The 27,853-nt window shown below is 44.4% G+C and overlaps 2 protein-coding genes across 3 annotated transcripts in view; both read right to left on the bottom strand.

The window, feature by feature from the left end:
* LOC311630676 (E3 ubiquitin-protein ligase LNX) overlaps positions 1–7,480 on the bottom strand; it is a 90,555-nt gene extending 83,075 nt beyond the window's left edge. The window contains exon 1 of the mRNA XM_084899996.1: positions 7,136–7,480. Coding sequence (XP_084756122.1) covers positions 7,136–7,227 — 92 coding nt within the window. The 5' untranslated portion in view covers positions 7,228–7,480. The remainder of the gene's footprint in view (positions 1–7,135) is intronic.
* Positions 7,481–14,814: 7,334 nt separating this feature from the next.
* Positions 14,815–27,853, bottom strand: part of LOC311630797 (E3 ubiquitin-protein ligase LNX-like) — a 61,092-nt gene continuing 48,053 nt past the window's right edge. For both annotated transcript variants that reach the window (XM_084900210.1, XM_084900209.1), the window contains exon 2: positions 14,815–16,619. In XM_084900210.1, the coding sequence (XP_084756336.1) occupies positions 16,131–16,526 (396 nt within the window). In that variant the 5' untranslated portion in view covers positions 16,527–16,619 and the 3' untranslated portion in view covers positions 14,815–16,130. The remainder of the gene's footprint in view (positions 16,620–27,853) is intronic.

Genomic DNA, 27,853 nt, shown 5'->3' with positions numbered 1-27,853 from the left:
CACCTTAAGTCTGAACGGTGCAGAGTGGGGTGTACAGATGTTAGCATTCCCAACCTCTCCCCACAAGGACTGACCTGGTGGAGAGACCAGCAGGAAGGCCGCTGGTGACACAGCACAGAGGAGGCGCAGAGAGTGAGAGTGGCTGCTCCACAGGGAACGGCAGGCTGAATGGCGGCCGAGATGTTGCAGCTAAGGGTTCTTAAGCTGCAGTGCCCACGAGGATCACCTGGGAGCTTGTTAAGAATGAAAATGGGATAGGCCCCATAAGGATCACCTGGGGAGCTTAAAAAGAAACATGGATGCCGCCACCAAGGTTTCTGTTTTGTTTTGATTTAGAGTAAGGTGACCAGACGTCCCGCTTTTGGCAGGACAGTCCCGATTTCTAACAAATTTTCCCGTGTCCCTTGGCATTTTAAAAAGTCCCGATTTTTGGAAAGAATCTTTTAAATCTTTTGGACTTTTTTAAAATGCCGTGGAACGCGGGACAAATTGTTAAAAATTGGGACTGTCCCACCAAAAGCGGGACGTCTGGTCACCTTAATTTAGAGCCAAGCACCTGTAATTTAGAAACCCAATTTAGCCAGGCCAGTGAGGCTCAGTAGTTGAGCACTGACCTATAAACCAGGAGGTCAGGATTTGATTCCAGGTCAGGGCACATACCTGGGTTGTGGGCTCAATCCCTGGTAGGGGATATGCAGGAGGCAGTCAATCCGTGATTCTCTCTCCTCATTGATGTTTCTATCTCCCCCTTTCCCTTCATCTCTGAAATCAATATATATTCAAATATCTCTCTATATATAAAAGTCTAAGGGACTCACAACCAAAACAACTGGACAACGCAACAGGTTGTGTGGAGTGACAGGTCGGCAGGGGGGTTAGTGAGGGCCAACCAAATGGCTGAGCAGCAGGCCGCATGGGGTGACCAGGCCAACAGGTGTCTTAGTGAGGGATGAATAAACAACTGAGCAGTAGGCTGCAGGGGGTGACCAGGCCAGCAGGGGGGCAGTAAGGGGTGATCAGGCTGGCAAGGGGGCACTTGAGGGCAACCAGGTTGGTGGGGGGGGGGGGCAGTAAGGGGTGACCAAACCAGCAGGGGGTGAGGCAGTTTGGGACAACCAGGCCATTGGGGGAGGGGCAGGTAGGGGTGATCAGGCAGGCACACAGTAAACAGTTAGGACATCCCCTGAAGGGTCCCAGATTGGAGAGGGTGCAGGCTGGGCTGAGGGGACCCCCTCCCCATGCACCAATTTCATGCACCTGGCCTCTAGAATATATATAATATACTAGTGGCCTGGTACATGAATTCATGCATATTGAAAATAAATTAATTAGAAGAAATATTTTAATATCACTATTCGTCCTTCCTCTATAATAGAAGTATCAACCAAATTCATGATCGATAATGATACATGGAAACACATGCGTGTGACTGGTGCCAGTGAGAGCTTTATATATATCGTGCATGTATGAATCAATTTAACCTTTTATTGATATAGAATAAACTTGCTTAATTAGACCCACTTTCTGATGCAGCTAAACTTTTTCCAGCCCAGTGAAACACCCCAACTTCTCTTTCAGGTAATCGTCAGCAACACAGCAGTAAATATCAATACAAGGCAGATTATTATTGTAGATCACACAGGGAGAACAAAGGGTAAAATATTTACTGCAGCAGTGTCTGACTATATTCTGCGCAGTGAGAAAACCTGAAGTCATTTTCATGGTCCACCATTTCTTCTTTTCAGTTGGGTCAAGTTTCTAAGCTTTCTAAATCTCCACTTTCCGGCTAATGAAAAGAAAATAGGATTCCACCAAGTCTCCTATCTACCTACTCCAGAACTTTCGTGAGGATCAAATGAGATGAGGTATGGGAAAATGCTTCACAGACATTTGGTTACAGTGTAAAATGTTTCTACCTGGGCTGAAGAAACTGCAAGGAGGCTAGAAGCCAGGGAGAGAAAGCTGGGCATTGCTATGTGATGTCATTACCTGGACGGTTGGACATTTAGCATAGTGGCCTTTTATCTATCTATCTATCTATCTATCTATCGATAGATAGATAGATAGATAGATAAAAATATATATTCAAAAAAATAAAAACCAAACCTGGCCCTCAGTTCTTATCTAGGTTCTCCTCCTAATCCAAGCTGCTCAAATGACTTCACCCAAAAGTTTTATCATATTTGGGGCTGTAAATAGGACCAGAAAGATGAGAAGGTGGTATCTGGGCTCATGCCCATAAGAGTGAAAACCTATTTACTAAATTTGCTGAGGGGTCTAGAAAACTGAGAAAGAGTTTGAGGGTCTGTAGGGGAAGACACACTGCCCTTTTTCCCATGGCATGCTCTTTGCAGCTCCTGAGAGCAGCCCTAGATCCCTGCCCCCTGACCTGTGGGTTGGGACTGCACACCAAATATTCTTGTTTTTGGCTTGTCCTGTGGAAGTCACTCTCCTCTGGATCATGGCAACAGGTGGCAATGGGCATGTTTCGAGAAGAACTGCCTGGGGTTATACACTCAAGGCCAAAGTTGGATTGGACAAGGTGTTTTTCTTTTATTCTGTGTTAAATTGAATTTGAATGCCTTAAGACACTATAAACAGGATGTCCCCCAAAATGTATACACACTTTGAATATAACTATAAAGGCAGTGCTTATTAAAATACATTTCCTTTTTATGTAACAGCTATCAGCTGTTAAGGCATGTGCAACATGTTTATACATGTTTTTGGAACACCCCATATATACAGGCATGAGCAAAGTAGGTTTACAGTTGTGAGTACTCAAAACACAGTTTATTCTTATATTATTGTTTATTTATGAATTATTGTATTATTTATTATTATTACCTACTTTTGCCCACCCCTGAATCTACTATGTCCTCTGCAGTTGACCAGAAAGGCTACCACTTCCTTTTGTTTGATACTCAAATGATGCACATGTTTAAATAGTTCCTGCCTGGTTCCTGGACAGCAAGCATGTTAAACTCATGGCCCACGGACCACATGCAGCCCACAGCGAATATTTTTGCCAATATAACGGTACATAAGAAACATTTTAATAAAAATTTCATAACTTAATTTTTAAAATATCCTGTTATACATAATTATTAATAACTAATTACAATGTTCACTAATGACTGATTACTATAATCGTGTTGTATTCATTTTCCTTATGCACCTTACACATGCAGGCGCACTGTTTCTCTCCACTAATACTAGCAGCGGATATTTTTGTAGCTGATTGCCACATCATTAGTCTTGTTTGGTGTGCGCAACAGGAAATATTTCAGAGAACAAGAAAAATATATTTATTTACATTATGCTTACTAATTTTGCAGTTATTCAGTGTCTGGTGAGTTAATGTTCAAGAAAAATATTAATTTTTATTAAAATGTTCTATAATTTTATGTTAATGATTACTCATTTATTTCAGCCCTTTGTATTCAGCATGTCTCTACTGAAATAAACCTATGTTTCTATGAAAATTGAAGCTTTTGTGTTTTTTTGCGGCCCACATAAACTTAAACCTTTATTTGGCCCGTGTTCGCCTTTGAGTTTGACATGCTTGCTGTAGGCATTTAACAACCTTTCCCTCCCTACTATCTCCAACCCCCAAACACACACACACACACACACACACACACACACACACACACACGCTTAAATGTATTAGCTTCAGATTTTCAGCTGGGTCCTTGAGGGGACAGGACAGAGTGAGACAATCCCACTCAGATGACAGTGGCAGGAGGAAGGCAGGCTTCCTGGAGCCTCTCAGAGCCTCCACCCAGTCCCCTGCCTCCGAGACCCCAGCAGCCCACGGTGGTGAGAGAGAGTCTCCATCTCAGGCCACATAGCCACCCCCCAGTAGCCCTCTCCCCAGACTGCCAAACGGGCCCAGCAGCCCCACTCACTGCTCTTCACTGCCCTTTCCCAAAGTGGGGTACCAACTCACAGCCTGTTTGCCTGTGCTATTTCCCTCACCTGAAATGCTTGCTCTTTCCTTCCCTGACTTTGCCTACTTCCTAATTACATCCAGATCCAGCTCAAACCCCCAACTTCTCTAGCAGCATTCCATGACTAATTTAACTGAAGTGGACCTTCAGTTAAATTAGTCACCTCTTCTCAGTGTATTACCTACCCTTCTTTTCAAAGACTTTTTTTTTAATGTATTTTATTGATTGTTTACAGGGAGGAAGGGATAGGGATAGAGAGTTAGAAACATTGATGAAAGCAGAACATCCATCAGCTGCCTCCTGCACAACCCCCTACCGGGGATGTGCCCGCAACCAAGGTACATGCCCTTGACGGGAATCGAACCTAGGACCTTTCAGTCCATAGGCTGACACTCTATCCACAGAGCCAAACCGGTTAGGGCTTTAGAGACTTTTTTATATCATTTGTGCGTATTCATTTTATCTTTTCAATTAGACTATCAGCTCCATGTGGGTGAGTACTGTGCCTAATTTCTTACTGCTGTATTCCTTACAGCACCTGCCACAGCACGTGAAATGCATCCTTAACTCACCGGTTAGTTCACTGTCACCAGTAGCATCAGGTAAAAACTGCACAAACGTCTCTCCTAAAGCATCCCAGCTGCTCAGAAAGTTCTATGAAATTAGTTTGGGAACGATGTCCTGGTGATTTCCTGGCACTGCGCTTCCTGGATCTCTTCACATTTTGGAAAGAACGGCCTGCTTGCATCCACTCAACTATTCAACAGAAACGTTGCCTTTGAGCCACGAACTTGTAGCAAAGAAAACCTCCCTTCAAGGAGGCTTTAAAACTGAAAGCACTTCACTGGACAGGCTCCTCAGTAGCACCTGCAGTGGGTCGAATGGTCACCCCCAATGGAAATTGAAAAAGATAGGTCTATCCACCCGGAACCTGTGATGTGATCTTATTTGAAAAAAGGTCCTTAACAATTAAGCTAAAGAGCTCTAGATGAGATCATCCTGGATTATCCAGGTGGGCCTTAAACCCGTTGACCAATGTCCTTATAAGAAGAGAGGGGACACAGACAGAATTGGAGAAGATACAGAGAAGAAGGTGGTGTGGAGGCAGAAGTTGGAATGAGGTGGCCACAAACTGAGGAGCGCCCGGAACCACCAGAAAATGAAGAGGCAGGGTAGGGACCCTCCCTGGAGCCTTCATAGGAACCTTGCTGACATCTTAATTTTAAGCTTCTGGCCTCCTGAACTTTAGGCCACCAATGGTGGGTGTTTTGTTATAGCAGCCAACCGGGACATAGGTGGGGAAGGGGCAATGGGGTTGGGGGAGGAGAGGCTTTGGCCCTAGCTTTCAGAGACACCAACTTCAGCATTCATCAAGAGAGAGGAAGGGGCCTTAACTGGTTTGACTATCCAACAGTGGATACACGCAGGGGTCTTCAAACTACGGCCCGTGGGCCACATGCGGCCCGCAGAGGAGACTGATCCGGCCCGCCAGGTTTTTTGGGCAGTGAGCGCAGCCGAGGTGTTACAGTAGGAATTAGTAGTTCATATAGTCCGGCCCTCCAGCTCTCTGAGGGACCGTGATCTGGCTCCCACTTTAAAAAGTTTGAGGACCCCTGGCATTGGCCTGAAGACTGAAGGGTCCCAGGTTCGATTCAGGTCAAGGGCATGTACCTTGGTTGAGGGCACATCCCCAGTAGGGGGTGTGCAGGAGGCAGCTGATTGATGTTTCTCTCTCATGGATGTTTTTCACTCTCTATCCCTCTCCCTCCCTCTCTGTAAAAAAATCAATAAAATATATATTTTTTTTTAAAGAGAGAGAGAGAGAGAGAGGAAGAGGACTTTCACAACCCTAGTTAGTTCTGCCATTGTATATTTTTCTAGAAAAGCTTCCACGAGATCCTTATTTCCCCAGAGGCACTCACTATTCAGGCTTACTCCAGATACTCACTATCCAGATACTTTCTCTTTGAACCTGCTTATCTAAGGTGGAGTGGAGTTACACTCCCATGAGGAAGGACCAGATAATCCTGAAATGTAGATCCTCAGAATGAATGGCCTTTCTCCAAGGTCCTAGGTAATCCTCTGCTTAGCCAGCGTTCACTGAGCATCTACTGTGCTGACCAAATTGGTGAGTCTGGCTGATGACACAGGAGGCCTGGTGGTCACCACAGTGTGGGGATGGAGGCGTCTCTAGCTAAATGTGACCAGCCTCGCTTTTCCAGTCTGGGCTCGAGGAACCCTTGTCAGAGTCCCTCTGTTCGTTTGCCCACTGACTCTAATTTACAGTAAGAAATACATTTTTGCAAACGCTCCAAACACTGAGGCACACCCGGCAGCGCTTTTTATACGATTGCTAGAAGCTGTTCACATCCTTCTGCAACCCTCTTTCCACGCTTATTACCAGGAGGAGCCAGAAAAATACCATCGTAGAGGTTGGGGACATGAGTCACTTCCTCTTATAAAACAGACACGGGCCATAGAAGAGTGTCTTTCTTCCTCAGAGACGCACAGGGAAGGACTCAGAGGTGAAATGTTATGATGACTGCAAATTACTCCAAACCACTTCAGTAAAGAATACTATATAAATGAGGCAAAGGTGGTAACATGTTAATCATTAAATCTGGGTGACAGGAATACCGGTGCTCACTACACAGCTCTTTCTGCTTTTCCATTTGTTTAAAGATTACCCCAAATAAAAATGGGATGGATATGTGTTTTTTTTACATATAGGGCTACTTTTACCCTGTGCTGACACAATGTGTGTCTCCGGTTTGGAGACCAAGGGTCTCAGAAAGAGATGATATCTGTTTCCATGAGAAGTGCCCGAGAGAGGCTGCAGATCTGTGCGTGCATGCTCTGCTCTTGGGTTCTATTTATGGAAGGAAAAGAAGACACATCTATTGAGAAAAAGCGGAGTGCAGAAAAGAGCAGCGTTGGCATAGAAGCAGGAAAAAAAAATGCCTCGTTGGGAAAGCACCGCATCAGAAAGACGTGTTTTTCTGGGAAGTCACAGACAGCTGAGCATCGCTTTACACGGCTGGCAGGGCGATCTGTCTGAGCGCATCCAGGGCATGTGGCATTTATTCCTCTCAACAAGCATACCAGCCGGGAACTGCTTCAGGTCCCATCCCCAACCTCCCCGCCACACCAGCCCGGGCAGACACAGTGACCGGGGGACTCACAGTTCCGAGTACAGGAAGTGCAGGTGGCCCACATTGTCAATGTAGTTGGCAGGGCTGAGCCACGGCAGGACCAGCAACAGAAGCGCCTTCATTTTCTGAGCAGTGTGCTGCTTTCTTCCCGGCCACCTTCTCTGCCGGCTGCAGGGGTCCAGCCCAGCCCAGCCCAGCCCCTTTACACAGACCTTGCCATGTCCCCACAATCAGTAGACCATAAGGAGTCTTAGAGCTCCTCAACTGAGCCCCGCTGATAAATAAATCATGGGCCTGTAAGAGGACTGCACCCTCTGGTTCTCAGACGGGGAAACAGGAGTACAGAGGGTCCCACCATGGTTGGCGAGAAGGCTCAGACTGAGAGCGAGCAGGCTGATGCCCGGGAAGGGGACCTGCCCCTCCTGCAGGATGCCGACTGGCTCTTGAGGAGCAGCTGGTACATTTACATCACTGGCAGGGAGCAGATGGGCTGGAAGCTGAACGGTGCTGGGAGAGGGCAGAGGCATGGCATGCTCAGGCCCACGGCATGAATGAGCAAACAACCAAGGCTGCCCGCCAGCTTGCAGAGGAAGACACTAGGAGTGAGCTACTTGGGAACAGCAGCTGGGGATCTGAGCTCACAGTGAGCCTGCAGATACTGCGATGCAGAAGTATGATATACGAACCCACTCCGCCTCTGAATGTATATTTAGAACATGCATTGAAGGTATGTTACCTCCCCCTGCCCTGACTGCTCTGACAGACATGAGAGAAGGGGTGACTTCCTTACTAATTAAAAAAAAAATACATTTAAAAAATTTTTTTACAGAGAGTAAGGGAGAGGGATAGAGAGCTGGAAACATCGATGAGAGAGAAACATCGATCAGCTGCCTCCTGCACACCCCCTACTGGGAATGTGCCCGCAACCAAGGTACATGCCCTTGACCGGAATCGAACCTGGAACCCTTGAGTCTGCAGGCTGACGTTCTATCACTTAGCCAAATTGGTTAGGGCTTCCTTGCTAACTTTTGAAAATTATTCTTTTTGAGGAAAACAAAGAGTTTTGATAGATATGAAGTTCTGTCCAAACAATGCTCAGGCTTCTGTTCTGTGAGGAAAACAGCCTCCACTCCCCGCTCTCTGCTGAGTGACTAAAATAAGCTCTGGCACTAGCTGTAGGACCCAGGCATTTCAGTTAAGCTCCTGAGCCTCAGTCATCCCATCTTTGAAATGGAACTAATAATGCCTCACTTGCTTGGTCCAGCGTGGGCCACATCATCCCTTCCAGCTTTCAGATCTGTGATTCCAGACTATACTATCAAGTTGACAGTAGGACATCTAAGCAGGCCTAAGCTCTGGAATGCCACAGAAGCCCGAGGAGTCCTCTCCTTCAACTCCATAGTCAAGAAGATTAAAAATCCATTTTGCCAACTCAGGGCCTGAATCTTAATAGAAGTGGCTCAAAGAGATAATTTCATTAATGACAACCAAGCAATCACAGCAAACTGCACTTGCTGGGGAGACCAGAGAAAAATCGATGGGATGAGACCAACTGCTATAAACCGTGTAGGAAGTAGAATTTGGCATCGGCGATCTGCATTTTTCCCAAGGGGGGCCTAAACTAGATTAAATACAGTGGGCTCTTAGAATGTGCAGATTTAATTTCTACAGTTTAAATCCAAGATAAGCAACCTTGATAAAGCATGACATGAATTAATGTTGTTGAGGCACTACTTTGAATTCCATTCCCTTTAAGTCTGGTATGCAAGAGTGAGTCAGAGCTGGTGAGGAGCAGCAAAACGGAAGTAAAATTTGGTATTTAGATGCTGGAGCCAAACAGGCTTGAGTTTGAACCTGAACTCTCCCACATACTAGCTGTGTGACACTGAGCATGTTGTTCAACCTCTATGAACTTCCATTTCCTCCATGGTGAACGAAAGACAATAATAATAGGGCTTCATTCAAAGTATGGTTATGAAGGTAGAATTAGATAATGCCTATGAAGAACAAAGGGCTCAATGAGTGTTTGCTATTGTTACAAATATTGTTAATAATAATTACTAATGATAGTGGATGAGTCTAGCTGGCAGCTCAGCACCTATCTCCAAAAGGCTTTGTTATTCTCGTCTGTCCTTTCTTTCCTCCTGTACATGAGGAACATGACATCAGAGTCCTGAGACATGCTCTACTGCATAGCTCATAACCCAGAGGCAGCATTGTATATAAGGAAGCGTGTGTGTTTCATATTATATTGGATTGCATTTCCGATCAACTTGAACATGTCAGGTTGTCTCTCAAAGTCTCTGTGAAAAAAATAAGAATTTACTCTTTGCATTTCAAGAGGATAAAATTCACTAATGGATATGAATGCAATATAAGTGAAGGTATTAGTTTTCGTTGTTATTACGTCACTGTTGCAAAAACTGCCATTTGCCTATCCAATATCTAATCTCCTCTTTTTCCTTTTTTTTTTTTTTTAAAAAAAAAATTACTTTATTGATTTTTTTACAGAGAGGAAGGGAGAGGGATAGAGAGTTAGAAACATTGATGAGAGAGAAACATTGATCAGCTGCCTCCTGCACACTTCCAACTGGGGATGTGCCTGCAACCAAGGCATACACACCTGACCAGAATCGAACCTGGGACCTTTCAGTCCACAGGCCTATGCTCTATTCACTGAGCCAAATTGATCAGGGCATTCTCTTCTTCCTTTAACAGAACCCACGTTTTGTTCATGGTGAGAACACACATAACATTTCTCACAGATGAGTAGCCATGTAATACAATATTGGTCAATGAGGTATAAGCAGAAATAACTGGATGAAGCATCCAAGAATGCTCTTTAAGGAATGGTGTCTGTACATTGTATTTTCCCCTTCCTGTTTTGTTTTTCCTACCTGGTTCTTTCTACCTGGAAGTTGGATGTGATGCTGGAGTCTGAGCAGCCATATTGAGAGCATGAGGTGGCAAACTCAAGAATGAAAACTAATCTGAAAAGCAGCAGGACACTAGATTTCTGATGGCACCAATGACAACATCATAGACTTCCTACCCCCAGAATTTGTGGTAAGTCAGAAAAAGAAAAATTTTAATAGTGAAAGCAATATAACTTGAATTTTCATTACCTGCCATCCGATATAATCCTAACTAATACAATCCCTTGGGAATGAAAATTCCACCTTTAAATCGTCACGAATTTCTCTGTGGCTTACTTCTCAGTAAACAGTTCTAACCCTAATCCTTGACTGTCTACATCCTATTTATCCTTTAAATGTCATCTCAGGTATTACCTACCACCTCCTATTTTTTGGTCTCTTTTATCTTCATTAATCAGGGAAATCCTTGAAGAAGGAGTTCTACTGATCATGTTCTTCATCATATCCTCACCATAGTACCTGGAACGCAGTAGATACTCAATAAATATTTGTAGAACCAAAAAGAATTTGGCTCAGAGTCAACCTTTTTGGATTAGCTTTCTTGATCATAGACAAGTTAACAAAACAGGACTTCAAACTTATAAGAGCCATGGTAGGGGGAAAGCATTATACAGATGGATAATAAATGTCCAGGAAAAAAAAAAAAAAAAGGTAAGGAAGATTTCTGGGAATGAGTACCCAGGAGAATGTTATTTATTTAAATAATTGTTTGGAGCATAGTCTGATGGAGATTCAATGGTTCTGTCAAAAGTAATGCAGAAAAACTGTCTCATTTCTTCCATGCCCACGAACGTCAAATTAGTGGCTCTCAGCTAGGTAAGGCCAGGAAAATGTTGGGTTCATGGCAGGAAAGTTAAATGAAGGATATATGTCAAGGTTACAGGGAGATGTTGAGCCAGGCAGTAATGATCAACCAGACTTGTAACTTACCTGCCTCCCCTAGGGTAACAATCCCCCAGACCTCAGTCCAGCAGTAAAAACTTCTCTGCACTGTACACAGCTAGCTGAGCTTGTGTTGGACTGAACACACACCAGAAAAGGGCCCCTGATAGAAGTAAAGGTCAATAGAGGTTCCAGGGTAGGTCTTTGGAGAAGAAACCTCCAGGACACTGGGCACAAAGTCAATCAACAAATAACACCAGAGAGCCTTCAGTCAGGTGTGCCAATTGTATTGGATTTTCAATCAGGGCTGATTTCAAAACAGTGAACAAAGATCTCTTTATTCATGCTAGTAAATACTTAAGAACGGACAGCTTTATTATCTCCCATTTCTATTAGGAGTCTGATATGCAAATTGTCCCCTCAGGTGGTCATTCAATTGGGAGTTTGACCAGGAGACTGGGAGTTCGACCACTCACTATGATGTGCGCTGACCACCAGGGGGTGGCATGGAACATGGCAGGTGTTGGCAATGCGGCAGTGGCAGTGGGCAACAGTGGAGGCACTGTTGGCTCTGATGGGCCTGATAAGAGTGGAATGGTGGAGCAAGTGAGCAGGTAGTGCCAGGCAAGGCGGGTGCGAGTGAGGGATGGGGTTGGAGGGGTTGGGGGTCCAATTGCTGCATAGACAGGGACCAGCGGTGTTGGCAGGGAGTGGGGCCACCTCCTGGCTCCCAGGCACTGAGGGAGCCAGGCAGTCCCCGGCCCCAACCAATCTCATCCTGCAGGTGGGATGGTGGAGCAGGTAAGGGGACATCACCAGGCCACATTGTGGTGTCAGGCGGGGCTGTGGGGCTGCAGGGTTGTGAGGCTGGGGGCATGAGCTGAAGCCTGGTCCCTCTAGGCCACCCCAAGAGATCCCACCCATGCACAAATTTGTGCACCAGGCCTCTAATCTTCCATAAGAACGAAACCAAAGGGCAAAGTGACTTGTCCTATGGAACAATTCAGTGTGGGTGTGCTTTCAACTTCTCTTTTACCTTTAAAATGTCATTTCCTCAGAGGCAGCTATCATGGCTCTTATAGATTTTTCTTCTTCCAGAGCGTGGCCTATTGTGGATCTTGATAAATATTACAGACGCAGATGATGATATTACACAATAAAGTTGTCGTCTTGAGCCTAAGATCACTCCCGCTCGCAATCAAGGAAGTGAAAGCTTTGCCTCCTCCATACACCCCCTGATGGTCTGGGCCAAGAGGAATGCACTGAACTGGCCCTCTGTGGCGCCCTGGCTATGTCTGCTGGCAATGCCCTTCGGTTAGGAAGGCTGCCATTTGATTCGACAAGCCCATCAGCCTCGTGGGAATTCTTTGCAGAAGACCCAGGTGAGGGTGCCTGCAAGCATCTAAGAGGGCAGAATCCAATAGAATTAGCCAGAGGATTTCAAACATTAGTTCTCATGCTCAGATTTACTCCCGTAGAAAAGCTCTCTAGTCTGAAGTCAGAAACAGCTGACCAAGGAGTTATTGATCCAGCAGGCCATGCATACCCACAGCCAGTCCTAAATGTTTTCCTTAAAAGTTTATGTTCAACTAAGGATCTGAAGTGCTTAGATAACAATGTTTATAAATGACACAAATTCTGGGGAAGACAGGCAGCATTTGTTTACAGATGAGATGCCATCTGCCTGCATCCCTGACTTAAGTGGGCAGCTATTATTAGCACGATCCTATGGACAGGTCATAAACCGAGACCTTGGCTGATGGAGAAAACATTTCTCTCTACCGGATGGTCTTTTCCAGAGAATGAAACCATTCCTGATGTGGTTATTTCTGCAAGATCTTATCATGAAGGAGCCGATTCTCATTTTACAGGTAGACAAGCCTAAGTATGGAGTTTCCCGTGGCGCTCAGGACTAAGCTCTCCTGGACACACTGGGAGGGAGGGTGTGGGTTCCTCTGAGTCGCACGGTGGTTTTCAACCAGAATTAATGCTGAGTTCTCCATAGTAGGTAGATTCTGCCTGCAAAGTTTACATTCCTATAGTGCCACAAGCCAAAGAATATTTTTTTAAAAAAAACTCATTACATCTAAATCCTGAAACCAAGATGCAAAACTGATAAACAAAGCTATTTTCTAGGACAAACCTGTGACAACACCCCCCTGCAGGCAGCCACCAACCTGGAGGCCTCACACAGAAATGTAAGGAAACACTTGCCTCTTCATTTTCCCAGTTCGAGGATAACTATTTAATCTTAATGTCCCTTCTCAGAGGAGAAAGGGGCAGTCTACTGGCTCTGGCCCAGGCCCAAGGCCCAAGAGGGCTCTGGACTCAGGGTCTGGATTAGCTCCAAATCCTTCATCCTTGCCAACAAAATGCCTGGGGGCTGGCAGGAGAGGAAGTGTATATTAAGCATTTGATGACTAACAGGCACCATATTTTTGGAAACGTTGGTTTCAACCTACTTAGGAAATTGAAGTGTGGAGAGGATCCAGAGCGCGTGCTGAGGCCCCGCGCCTCCTCCCGTGGGAGTTTTCCCTCCCGAGAGCTGCTGACAGGCACCTGTGAAGGGCTCCAAGGCCACAGCTCATAGAAGTGATTTTAATGAGTTTTGCACTTTCCCCCTCACTCTTGTGCATGCCATTCTCAGCTGAGGGTTCATTAAGCTTTTATCCCAGGGTTCCTTGAGGTGTGTGGGCCACACAACCTGCATGGGCGGTGAATGAATTTCCCACTTGGGACAGCTAGGTGGGCTTGTGGCATCTCCCTCCTGGAACCCCTCCTCCCCCTGCCCCCAAGACCTCAATATCCTCTTCCCAGTCCTCCCCCTGCCCCACTTCTGCCCTCGCCTTGCCCTTAGGTCCATGTGCCATCTTATCCCGATTTTTTAAAAAGGATATTCTGGGCCCCAAATCAGTTCTAGGTGAGGGGGTGTAAGGGACCTGCTGGGTTTTCACTTTCTCTCCAGAGAGCAAGCACTTCCATGGATTTCCTTCTCCCTCTTTCCTCTTTCTCCCTTTTCCTGAAAAACTCCTGTGGTGGGCAAAATAATGAGCACCCCAAGATATCCACCTCCTAATCCTCAAAACCTGTGAATCTGTTACCTTACAGGGCCAAAGGGATTTGCAGGTGTGGCCAAGGTGAGGCTCTTGAGATGAGGAGAGGATCCTGGATTATCCAGGTGGATGCAATGAGTGCCCTCATGAGAGGGACGCAGTCGGGTCAGAGTCACAGAAGGAGATGTGATGAGAGAGAGAGAGAGAGAGAGAGAGAGAGAGAGAGAGAGAGAGAGAGAGAGAGAGAGACTCTATGCTGCTGGCCTTGAAGATAGAGAAAGAGGCCACAAGCCGAGGAAGGCAGATGGCCTCCAGAACCTAGAAAAGGCAGGTAAATCAATTCTCTCCATTCAGCCCTCTCAACACCTTGATGTTAGAACCTTGAGACCCAGGTTGGACTTAGAACCCTCAGAACTGTAAGATAACAAATTTTTGTGCTTTTAAGCCATTACGTTTGTGATTAATTGCCACAGCAGCAAATGGAAACCCAAACACAAATGTGCAAATTGCAACAACCCAGGAACATAGGAATGTGATGTGTGGAGGGAGCTAGACCAGGGCCTTCTCCTCAGTTCCAGTCTTGGCCCCGGTTCTGTACCAGCATCTGCAGCTCTTAGGTCACCTCTGACCCAAGGCCTATTTCCCTTCAGACAATACCTCCCCTACCTGGGTAAGACTTTTAGCAAAGGTCACAAATAGATTCCCTATCTCCTTCTCCTCTGGCCATACCTCCTTCCATTCAATCAGAGAAGAGGAGCACCCTAGCTTAAATACCAACAATAACATAGGGTCAGAGGCAACCCAGGCACCTGAGTTTGATGCATTTGGTTCTACATGGTGGGGGAGAAAAATGAGTTCACCGACATAACTGGTATGGAACCATGTGGGAAGCATCCCACCCAGGCCATTGTTTTGGAGGCGAACCTCGTGTTAGAGAATCGGCATGTCCCCAAAGACAAAGACAGATTCATGACCTAAGGAATGTGACCTTTAGAAAAAATATCTGCTCACCTGCCTCTGGTCATGACAGAAACCAAGATATACACCAGTTTCCAAATTTCCTCTTACAAAAGAATTGTGGGGTTTGTTGTTTACTCTTTGCTAAACACCTTAACTGTCCTAAGAGAGGACCTCATGCGGAACAAGAGCCAGTGCCGCCCCGAGGAACGCCCAGAACGTGAGAATGCAGGCGGACAAAATCAGAGGCGGGCAGGGGGTGCAGGCGACAGTGCCCACCAGCAGGGCCGGCCACACCATCGGTCTGCTGCCAGTGTGTGCCCTTGGCTGGAAAGTTCATAGAACAATTGGCTTAAAGGACAAATGTTTTCTAAATTTCTCATTTTATTCCTTAGTTGAAAATATCTTATATCTCTTCAAAGAACAGTGGGCTTTGTCAATTCCTGTACAGAGGAAGTTCTAATAATTGTGGGTCATGTTAGGAGACTTTTTTTTTTTTTCCCTTACACGAAAAGACAAGCAATGCCTGCCTGGAAATCTTATTGGGGACCATGCACCTCAGAGAAAGCTGCTCCCGGATCTTTCCGGTATCTTTCGCATTTCAAAATGCACGCCTATGAAATGAGCCAGCCACAAGAAGGCAAACACCGAATGATTCCTCTTTTCTAGTTTCCTAGAATAGTCAAGTTCATACAGACAGAAAGTCGAATCATGATACCAATTCTGGAGGGGGCGCAGGGCAGGGGGTGTTTGTTGAACGGAAACCAAGTGTTAGTTCTGGAAGATGAAAAATGTTCTGAGGATGGGTGATGGCGAGGGATGATGCACAACAATGTGAGTGCACTGAAGGCCACTGAACTGTACACTTAAAAATCACTAAAATGGTAACTTATATGTTATGTCTATTTTACCACCAAAAAAAAAAAAAAAAAAAAAAAGGAAAGGAAAAGGAAAAGCCCTGTAAACACATACATAACACAACTTGACCATATGCCATTTCCTTACGTTGAACCCTGACTATAACACCTACCATGTTACTTATTTTGAATGAGTCCTTTCATTGGTTGCAAAAAAGAAGACAAACTAAGCTTCTCACTGAGCGACCAGGACCTGGGAGACAGCCCCGCCCTCAGGAACTGGTGAGTCCCAGCTGCCCCTGGAGGGCGGGGCTTCTCAGGATCTGCCCAGGAAGAGGCCCTACCTGGTTTGGAAGTGATGCTCCAGATCACAGCGCTGCAACACCTCAGCGCAGTGCTCTGCGAACGGGCAGGTCACCGTGAGCTTGTTGAGCAGCTTGTGGACCAGGATGCTGGACTTCTTGCAGTGCTGGAGAACCAGGGGCTTGCGGTCCAGGGGGCAGAAGTCCTGACTCACCAGGAAGTTGGTGAGGCAGAGAGTGCAGTAGGTGTGTCCACAGGGAGTGTCCAGAGGGTCCAGCAAGGCTTGCAGGCAGATGTGGCATATGAGGTCATCGTCCACATCGTCTGTGTAGGTGTAGAAGTGATTTTCCTCGGGGGAGTGGGCTTGGCCGCACACCACACATAGGGGCTCGGGGCTGGGATCCGGGTCATCGGCAGAGTCTGACTGGCTCATGGTTAACTGCGGGACAGGATGACAGGAAACTAATCCAGCAAAACGATATTTCCTCAGGAGCCAATTAAGACCTTCTAGGAGCCATCCACAAACCTAAAAGGGAACAAGAGGACATCTTTGTTTTCAATGCAAATGGAAGACCCTGTGCTACAGACAGGAAGCCATGCTGCCTGTAGACAGAGAACCGGCCTCTGATGCAGAAGGCCAGTGATACGTGACTGTGGGGAAACCACTTTGCCTCACTATGCCTGTTTCACCATCTTTCCAGAGGGAATAATGTTTACCTTTAACCTTCTCATGGTTAAAATCATTTGGGTACTATCTGCATAGGCAATACTGCATGGTATATAAAAAGTGCTCAATAAATATTCATTAGTATTCTTGCATGTATTGCTATCGAATTCATTCTGTCTACAGTCTAGCTCAATTGGCCTAGAAACTGAAATCTATCACTCCTATAAGGGGTATTTTGGCTTTGTTCTAATAGTACTCTTATTCAATTATATATATATATTTAAACCCAGTAGAATTCTATCATATTATGTCTTTTCCTTTGGTATAGGATTCCAAAATAATGGAGTTATCAATGTACCTATTAAAATCTATGAATTCTCTTGGAAATTCAGTCAATAAATATTTGTTTTTTATTTTTATTTATTAATTTTAGAGATTGAGAGAGAAAGTGGGGAGAGAGGGAGGGGGAGAGAGGGAGAAAAGGAGAGAGGGAGAGGGAGAGAAGGGGAGAGAGAGAGAGAGAGAGAGAGAGAGAGAGAGAGAGAGAGAGAAGCATTGATTTGTTGTTCCCCTTATTTATGCATTCATTGGTTGATTCTTGTATGTGCCCTGACAGCGAATGGAACCTACAGCCTTGGCATATCAGGACGAGGCTCTAATCAAGGGAACTACCTGACCCGGGCAATAAATAATATTTCTGGCACCACCCCTGACCTAGGGAGTGAGTTGGGTATAGAGACCTCACAGAGATCTTTAAAGGCCATGTCCCTGCTCTCATGGAGTCTCCAGTCCAGGGGAGTGGGCATGAACACAACTCATTAGCAGCCCAGGTAAGTGGTGCAAGCAGAGGTATGCGCCAGAGAAACTGGGTCAGCTCTCAAGACGATTAGGAATCCCACACCCACACTACCCCCAACTCAACTTTGTTCTTTTCTGAAAGTAAATGAAAAGACTTAAAGCGTTTCACAAGAACATCAAGACACACGAATAACCCAACAGGAAATTAGCCACGTTTGGAAATAGCATGCAGTCATAAATTGTGTTATATCTTTTTTCTTATCCAAATAAAGTCCAAGGCTGTTTGTACAAACATCGCCTTATCTCAAAAAGAAAATATACTGACTTCAAACTTCTATTGGGTCAGCTTCGTGTTTATATTTCTGTGCTGTGCTAATATGCCAGGAAGAACACTCTGGTCAGGAGGTTGAAGTAAAACACCCCAGAATAGGAAAACATTTAGGAATCAGAGCATTTTCTTTAGCATCAAAAGGGACTACAGAAGGCTAAGGTAGAGGGTGCAGGAGAAAATGAAGTTGTTTCTACTCAAATTTTACGGAAATCTACCCAATTGCAATTTGTCATCAAGGCTGCTAGAAGGTTCTAGAATCACACAGGGAAAAAATTAAATGGCATGAGAAACAGTTGAAAGATAAACATAAAAATGGAAATGGGCCACCCAAAAAAGGTTATCCTCTACCACAGAAAAAATAAGGTTCACATATTTTGAACTAAAGCTCTAGAGTTTGACATGTTTGCTCTAGATTTTTTAAAAGTTTCTCTGTAAGAATTTGGTCAACTACTCTCTCACATGTTTTGGCCTATCTATTCTCTTCCATGGTCTGTACCAGAAAACAACAGGAATGTGACTCTGGTTGTACCACTGACAAGACAACCTCACATTCCGGGCCATTCCCTCTTTGGTGAAATGGTGGAGCAGGCAGGTTTTTGGATTTCACACTCTGCTCTGGGAGGTGTCAGATGCCTTAGCGCCGTGGTTGGCAAACTGCGGCTTGAGAGCCACATGCGGCTCTTTGGCCCCTTGAGTGTGGCTTTTCCACAAAATACCACGGCCTGGGTGAGTCTATTTTGAATAAGTGGCATTAGAAGAAGTTTAAATTTAAAAAATTTGGCTCTCAAAAGAAATTTCAATCATTGTAATGTTGATATTTGGCTCTGTTGTCCAATGAGTTTGCCGACCACTGCAGCGTCTTTCAGTGGAGGAGGGATGAAGAAGGAGCCCTGGCTGCTTTGCCCCGCCCAGTCTCAGCTCCAATTGGTTGCTTTGACCCATCAGCTTATAATATTCTGTTTGAAGAATACTGGTTTAAAAACAAACAAACAGCTGAAGCCGGTTTGGCTCAGTGGTAGAGCATCGGTCTGCGGACTGAAGGGTCCGGGGTTCGATTCCGGTCAAGGGCATGTACTTTGGTTGCAGGTACATCCCCGGTGGCGGGGTGTGTGTGTGTGTGTGTGTGTGTGTGTGTGTGCAAGAGGCAGCTGGTCGATGTTTCTCTCTCATCGACATTTCTAGTTCTCTCTCTCCCTTCCTTTCTGTAAAAAATCAATAAAATATGTGGAAAAAAAACCAACAATGAACAAACAAACAAACAACCACTGGACTAGGTACTTAAGGTCCCTTCCAGAAATAGATTTCCGCGATTCTATGCTGATAAATTGGAGGTGTTTTATATTGTTTTAAGTGATTAGCTCTTTGGGAAAATCCCCCCCCCCCCCTTGGTTTTCTAGCAGTTTTTTGAGCTTGACCATGTGCCAGGCACTGTGCTAGGGACCTGACATATTATGCTATGTAATCCTCACAATACCCAGGGTCTTTTGTTTGCTTTTCATTTAATAGATAAGGAAACGGAAGAGTAACATGTAAGTAAGTTGCTAGCCACACAAAAAGAGAAACAAGACCCAGAAGGGACTCCTAGCTTCAGTTTCTGCATCAATTTTGCTGCTTGTCTCCCAGCATCTTTCCTGATTGTGACTAGTCAGAATCCCAATAACATAACTAACCAAATACAAGAGCCATGGGAAATGAGAAGTGTTAAAATCTCATTATGTCCCCCTGCACATAGCTTGATTTCTCCAAGCTCTCTGAATCAAAAGTGACTTGACTTTATTGAGGCCTAAAATGCTTGAGATAGAATTAATAGTATGGGGCAAGCAAAAATGGAAGGTTTTAGACCCAACTCCAACCAGCCTTTCTTCCTTCCCTTCCTCCCTCCCTCTCTCCCACCTCTTTTTTTCTCCCTTTCCCTCTTCCTCTCCCCTCTCCCTCTGCCTCTGAGAGCAATTTGAATTCCCTGGAACTTAAGTATGTGCATAAACCAGATTCTTCATATACTATTAATGTAAACACTGCTGTATATATTTTCTAACTTTGCTTTAGACTAAATAAAGCCTATAAGAATAAACACAGATTATGAGAGAACTGACTGAACAAGCAGTTTTGGCTCTAAAGAAAGAACTAGTGAGACTTTAAAAACATTTTAAGGACATTTACCTGACATCTCTTATTTCCAGTTTACGTGTTATAAACATGTAAGATCTATCATGCTTTTAGACATAGATGTGCCTCACTGCTGGACTGAGAAGAAATGATAAAAAATCATTAAGTTTTAAACAGGAAACTATTTTCTTCCCCCAAAATGAATGAGAGGGCCTGTCAGCTTTGGGCTCCTTTATGTGTCAGCACTTCGGGGCCCGGCAGAGGCAGAGAACGCTGTGATCAGGCTTCCTTCCTTCCTTCCTTCCTTCCTTCCTTCCTTCCTTCCTTTCCCTCCCTCCCTCCCTCCCTCCCTCCCTCCTCTCTTCCCTTCCCTTCCCTTCCCTTCCCTTCCCTTCCCTTCCCTTCCTTTCCCTCCCTCCCTCCCTCTTCCCTCCCTCCCTCTTCCCTTCCCTTCCCTTTCCTTCCCTTCTCTTCCCTTCCCTTCCCTTCCCTTCCCTTCCCTTCCCTTCCCTTCCTTTCCCTCCCTCCCTCCCTCTTCCCTCCCTCCCTCTTCCCTCCCTCCCTCTTCCCTTCCCTTCCCTCCCCTTCCCTTCCCTCCCCTTCCCTTCCCTCCCCTTCCCTTCCCTTCCCTTCCCTTCCCTTCCCTTCCCTTCCCTTCCCTTCCCTTCCCTTCCCTTCCCTTCCTCTCTCTCTCTCTCTCTCTCTCTCTCTCTCTCTCTCTCTCTCTCTCTCTTTCTAGTTGAAGAAAGAGCATAGAAGTGGATTCCCTCCTTGGAAGTGTATATGGGGGTTGGGAGAGGTACAACCCTACTGTGGCTTGGGAGCCATTTTTTTTTCTTTTCTCCTCCACCTCTGATTTGGGGTAGACTAGAAGCCTGAGGTTTTTAGAGATGTGTGGCTCAGTGGTTGAACCAGGAGGACAGGGTTCCATTCCTGATCAGGGCACAGGCCTGGGTTGCAGGCCCCATCCCCAGTAAGGGGCATGTAGGAGGCAACTGATCAGTGATCAGTTTTCTGTCATCATTGATGTTTCTTTCTATCTTTCCCTATCTCTGCCTCTTTTAAATAAGTAAAATATATATTTTTAAAAATCCATTGGAAAAATAAAACAGCCTTTGGAGTACAGCCTGTTTGGAGGTAGAATTTTTTTTTTTTTTTTTTCAGAGATGATATCCCAGAACAATGGAGTCCCTGGTGTGCTATGGTCCCTCTGACTCTCCTTTAAATGCTCACTGGCATTACAGACAATGGTTATCTGATGAAGACACTGGAGTAAAACAGATACTCACTAGAAAGGCTATGGAGAAACTTATCGTTTGGCCTGCTGCACTGACAATTTCCTTCTACTAAAAGGACAAAACGTAACTTTACAGCATCCTTTCAATAGCTGCATTAGTCATGGTTTTCCAACAATACTAATGGGACATCATATTATGAAAAAGAATTCATCCTAAACAACCCAAATGCCCATCAATAGACAAGTGGATAAAAAACAAAACAAAACAACAAAACAAAACAAAACAAAACAAAACCATAGTACATATATACAATGGAATATTACTTTGGAAATAAAAAAGAACGAAATCTTACCCTTTGTGACAGTATGGATGGACCTAGTATGTATTATGCTAAGTCAAATAAATCAGACAGAGAAAGACAAATGCCATATTATTTTACTTACATATGGAATCTAAAGAACAAAATAAATGAATAATAATAATAAAAAGAAACAGACTCATAAACACAGAAAACAGACTGATGGTCTGAGGGGAGAGGGTTGGGGACTGGAGAAAGAGGTGAAGGGACCGACAAGGAGGCGGATAGTTACCATACAGTCCTGGGGATGCAAAGTGCATCAGGAATGTGGTCAATAATATTACGGTAACTACCATTTGGTATGTGTGGTGCCGGGAGGGTACTGGAACTATCGGGAGAATCACTTTGGAAAGTATGTGATTGTCTAACCACTATGCTCTGTACCTGAAAGCAATACAAAATAATATTAAAAGTAAACTGTAAATGAAAAACTTAAAAGAAAGAAAGAAAAAAAAAAAGAATCCATCTTTATAGTCAAAGGGCATCTTGTCTTTCATTGGTACTTTAACCTCAATGTAACCTTGTAGCCATTGATCCTACAGGTTGAACGGGGGCTTTGAGAGATGGTCCTTAAATGCGACAGGCCCCTTTTCCTTTATAAAACAGAACATTCTGCCTCTGGAAAACATTAACTACTAGAGAGGGCGAGTCCATATATTGAGCAAAAAATTTGCCTCTCTAGAACTCACCCAGCCCTCGATAGGTGCCAGCATTATCCTAGGAGCGATTTAGAATATGTGTCGCTCATTAAGCTCCCTAATTATTTGAAGACAGAACCCATGTTCTCCCCCAGGTTCAGCAGCCTTAGGTTTACCTGGCATTCCTTCAGGTTTCAAGCCTCTAGAATAGGGGTGTCGAACTCAATCAGAGAAGGGGCCAAAATCTAAAATCCAGCCTAAATCGCGGGCCGAATGGTTTACTGAACAGTCATAAACTGACAATGTCATAAACTGACAGCGGAGTGCAGTGATGACAGCGCGGTGCGGGCCACATTGCAAGGCCTGGCGGGCTGGATTTGGCCCGCGGGCCTTGTGTTTGACACATGTGCTCTAGAAGCCCGTCCACTCTCCTCTGCAAGCTCCCTGATCTATCAGTGTCCCTCCTACAATGCGTGGAGAGAATGAACCCCAAACTCCAGAATAGAGTGGAACTAACCACTCCCAGAGCCTAAGACTGTATCTGTTTTCTTGGGGGCGGAGGCAGACTGAGCAGGAGACTCTGTCCTGATGGAAAGTTATTAGCAATCTTGGCTGCAGAGAGGATAGAAAAATCAAGGTTAAGCAAGTAGAAAACTAGGACTCTTACGAGCAAAACGAAGGGCTACGAACACCATTTAGAAAATGCAAAGGTATTTAGTGGCTTTGGGTGGATTTATGCAAACAGAAGAAAGTCCCCATTGGCCAAACAGCTCCATGCTAGAATCCCTAGTCTACAACCTGATCCCCAGAACAAATGGTATTTGGGGAATCCGGGGCTTTCCGTTTGTTTGTAAGCACTCCTTTAATTTGATAAATCGTGTTGTCCTAAAATTCACCAACACAATAAATAACACAGGAGAAATGGAAACCATTTAAACAAATGGCAAGTCAGGGATACTTTCTCCTACCCAGAGTTCAAACACTGATTAATGTTCACTGAAACTCATGAAAAAGTTAAACTAGAGGCAGGCCAAGGGCAGCTAATGAAGGGACCACAGAATGAACTGGAAGCTCTGCAGCTCCAGATGCTCCTTTTCCCTCCCCTTCCCAACCTGCCCCCCCACCCCCCCAAGAAGATGCACAAGTGCCCGAGAGGGAAAGTGTTGGAGGGGACTGGTCACCTTGGACTTCTCCCCTCATCCAGGGGAGGGCCATCTACTCGAAAGCCATGCCTACGGGACACTCCTGCTTGGCCTACAACAAATATGTTCACAAAAATCCTCTGAAGACATTTCTAAGTAACATACATTTTCCACACTAGTGCTATGCTGACTCATGTTGCGGCCTGAGGCAAAAGGAAAAGTGTGTCTCCTGATACATGTGTTTTTGTGCATTTTTTCATGGTTTCATGAAGGGAGTGGAAAAAATTTGGAAAACGTGAAATGTAAGCATATTAAAAAATCACAACATCATTTTAAATTTAAATATCTTATTTATACAAAAAGCAGAGTTTTAAGAAATAGTTCCACTTTCCTGGCTTTAAAGGAAATAATCTCAACTATATTTTCAAAAACTACCTCTTTTATTATCTTATTTTGAATTGAGGACATTGACAATTTCTCCTGACTGATAAACGTCAATAATTTTTAAATAACTTTAGCTTCCTGATCCTGTCTTTATTTCAATTCAATTTGATCTTTTGTTCACCATAGATTTTTTTTTGCACTAATTTTGCTTTTTTAAAATAATCATTAAAATATTACTTATTGTGGTTCCTGAGATTTTTGGTGCCGTTCAATTTTGTTCACTTTTGCACAGGAAGGTGAGTTCCTCATTTGTCTCACCTTAATCATGACCTTGCTGTTAATATTTTTGAAACCCAAGTGGAGAGAGTGGGTCTGTCAAGACTGTGGTTTGAATGTGATTCTGCTACCAACAACCGCTCTGGGCCTCAGTATTTCCCTCCAGCCTAACCTGGTTCCCAGCCACACAATGCAGAACGGAGAGATACAACCTTGTCACAGGTGTGCCGCTAAAATTTAACCAAGGTCTTATTTGATTGTTGCTCCAGCTGGTTATTATATTTATTAGAGATGCCAGGGAAGCAGTTTGCTTAAGGATTTATGAGGAAAGAGGAAGAAAAGAAAGAACTTGCCTCAAATAAGTGTAATCTAAAGCCAGGTCCTCCCATAGTTCACAAATGTTTGTCTGTATAAGGAAGTTCAGTCAAATGGTGGAAAAGTTCTCTCTGGCAAAGACACTGTGTGGACTGTGATGTTTTAGAAGCTGTTGGGTCTCTGCCCTACTGTATTTGTGTTTGCTTCACAATTTTTGCTGGCTTTCTTAATGTTGTTCGAAGTCTTTTAATCCCTTCAACCAAACCTAATGTTTTATGGCATGTCTCAAACACAGAAAGTCTAAGAAGTCCTGAACCAAATGATCTCCAAGGTAATTGTTTGCTGCAAGAAACTGAACTTGATTTTTTGTTGTTGTTGACGATGCTGTAAAACGTAAATGAAGCTATGTGGGGTGGAATGGCTGCAGTTCGGTTTCAAGCTGGTCATTGGGGCCAACCCTCAGGGCAGAGATCACAGTCACAGTCAGAAGCTCCATCCTGAAAACCAGAAGCACACCCAGGAGGAACAGAGAGGCCCAGTTCCACTACCTTGGCGGCCTTGCCTCTCTTTCTAAAATAAGTACCCAGCAGGCATGGCTGCCTAACCACTGCCCTGGCCCTGGCTGGAACTCATAAGTTGGATTGTGGGGAGGAAAGTAATTGGCAAAACTGGGGCAAACTCTATCTTCTATTAAACAAAATACATTTATAATTACATTTTAGATTATGGATAAATGTGTCAATCATCAAAATCAACTAGGTACAATAGATGCTAAAAATAAGTATCAGTTGTGAGCTAATATACATAAGAGGCTGGGCAAATGGCCTATTCCTTAGCTTAAAGACACACGTGTAATAGGAAGAAATTAGGGGCTTTAGTGATCTGAATAAAAAGTCATACATGGGATAAACAATGTTCTTGAGCCAAGAGCCAGAGTAGGATGCAGAGGTCCGGGGGGTAGGGTGACATGGGGTGGTGCCATATACTTTGCCAAGGAAAGGGAGAGGGAGAGGAGGGATGGCAGGTGCTTATGGGCTGTTGCAAAGGCCAGGGTTAGCTCTACTCCTAATTAAGATCTAAATCTATGGTCTCCAAGAGAGAGTAGGCAATTCATTCATGCAATCAGTGAATGATACTAGCTTGCATAGCATTGCCAACACTAGAAAGGACAGAAAGGACAGAAAAAAAACCCATATAAACGGCCTTTAAAGAGGTCAAAATATGGCCAGGAAATTAGAGGAGAATTGAATTAAAAGAAAGCAGGGAAATACATCTGAAGTCAATAGCGAAAAGCACAGATATTCAGAAAGTGGGGGAAAACAAGGGTGGTAGTTATGTGAGAAGAGTCCCAAGAACTAGTAGCTGGTCAATTAGATGCAAGTTGAAGAAGCCAGGGTTTTCACCAGCTGGTTGGAGAGGAGCTTTGCCTTCCCAGACAGGTTTTATCAACTTTCCCCTGGGCGTGATGGCATACCTTGCATATTTGGGCTTGCTTGTAAGAACTCTGTCCCAGAAAAGATGTCCTCCCATTTCCTTGTCTATCGACAAGGTCACATAGAGCTGGCCTTCTACCGACAACTAAAATGAAGGCCCAGTACTTTGTACTGACCTAGGGCACACCGTTGTCATAGGGACCTGGGAAGGCTGATGTCAGAGGAGAAGCAGAGTGTTCTTCCACCCAAAGCTAAAAGAAGGATCTCAGGAAGTGCTTAATGGTGTTTGTTTTTAAACAGATAATCTTTTATGGAGAGAAGAACAAGAGGAAGGTATTTGCACTATCAACATTCTTCATTTGTGTTTCAATTCTACTGGTATTCATTGATCACCTGTTACATGCAGGCACTGGTCTTAAGTTCTGTGAGCATCCCACAGGGAATTCAATTCATCTTCAATGAATTTAAGTCTAATTAGGAAAATAGAGTATACATATAGGAAAAAAGATGTTAAACTATTGCAAGAGGATACAAAGTAAGTATGGAATGAGTATGGTCTTCTAAAATAAGAGCCAAAGACAAGGTTGGAGGGAAAGGGACGAGAGAGCAGTGGAGTTTGGCCCAGAACAGTCAAGGAAAGTCCTCGGAAAACACTGAGAAGGATAAATGGGATTTGGGCACGTGGGAAGAAATCCAGGTTTGGGGAAAGAGCCTGAGCAAATTTCTCAATCAAGGAAGAGGAACACACACAGTGGTGTTTGTTGTTCCCACGTGATAGTCTGTAATTGAAATTTTAAAATGATTTCTTTAGAAGTCACAAGAGTTTCAGTTGGGCAAGGATCTTAGATTCTCACCAAGTGCAGGAATCCTCTTTGCAGCATCCCTGAGGGATGACCTAGCAGCTTCCGCTTGAAACACCTCCAGGGATGGGGAGCTCATCAGTTTGCCAACAGCTGTGACCTTTGGCCTTTGGCCTGCCTTTCAGTGTAACAAAGATCACATTCGCTTTCTCAAAACACGACAGCCTTCCCACCTCCAAATTAAAGACACCATTGGTGGTGGTTTCTCTCATTTTTTTCTTTTTGTCTCTAGTTATGCCAGTTGCCTGTCTTCCTGGGTATCCCAGGTGGTAGTAAATGGTCCTTTCAAAACAGGGCACCTGGAAGTGAACACTTATCTAGTTGTGGATTAATGGGCTCAAGATTCTGTGGAATAAGCACTAATCCCGTTCTTAACCAGGACTGTGTATTAAAGCAACCTAAGGTGGCCTTTACTGATTTGCTTTTGTAGATACACCACACTGTTGACTGCAATACTCAGTAGGTTGTTAGAACATAAAGCACTACTGTGCCTTGAACATAGAAATAAATAATGATAGTGGCAAAGGCTGTCTATATATATATATATATATATTTTTTTTTATTATTGATTAAGGTATTACATATGTGTCCTATCCCCCCATTGCCCCTCCCACCACCCTGCTCATGCCCTCACCATCCTAGTGTCTGTGTCCATTGGTTATGTTTATATGCATACATACAAGTCCTTTGGTTGATCTCTCCCTCTTACCCTCACTCTCCCCTGCCTTCCCTTTGAGGTTTGATTGATTCTTCTCTCTCTCTCTGGATCTGTTTTTTGTTCATCAGTTTATGTTGTTCATTATATTCCACACATGAGATCATGTGATATTTATCTTTTTCCAACTGACTTATTTAGCTTAGCATAATGCTCTCCAGGCCCATCCAGGCTACTGCAAATGGTAGGAGTTCCTTCCTTTTTACAGCAATGGCTGCCTATAATTTCCTGGGGCCTGTGCGTATGCATGTCAATCCAGGTATGTAGGAAGTAGAATGATGGCTCCCCTCCCCAAAGATATATCCATGTCCCAAACCCCAGAACCTGTGAATGTGACCTTATTAGAAAAATAATCTTTGAAGAGGTAATTAAGAATTTTGAGAAGAGATCATCCTGGATTATCTGTTTGATCCTAAATCCAATGGCAAGTGTCTTTCTAAGAAACAGAAGAAGAGAAGACACAGATGAGAGGAGAAGATGATGTGCGGGCAGGTTGGAG

This window comes from Pipistrellus hanaki (genome assembly GCF_964339955.1).
Source record: "Pipistrellus hanaki genome assembly, chromosome: 1".
Taxonomy (NCBI): domain Eukaryota; kingdom Metazoa; phylum Chordata; class Mammalia; order Chiroptera; family Vespertilionidae; genus Pipistrellus; species Pipistrellus hanaki.
This window is presented reverse-complemented; position numbering and strand designations above follow the sequence as displayed.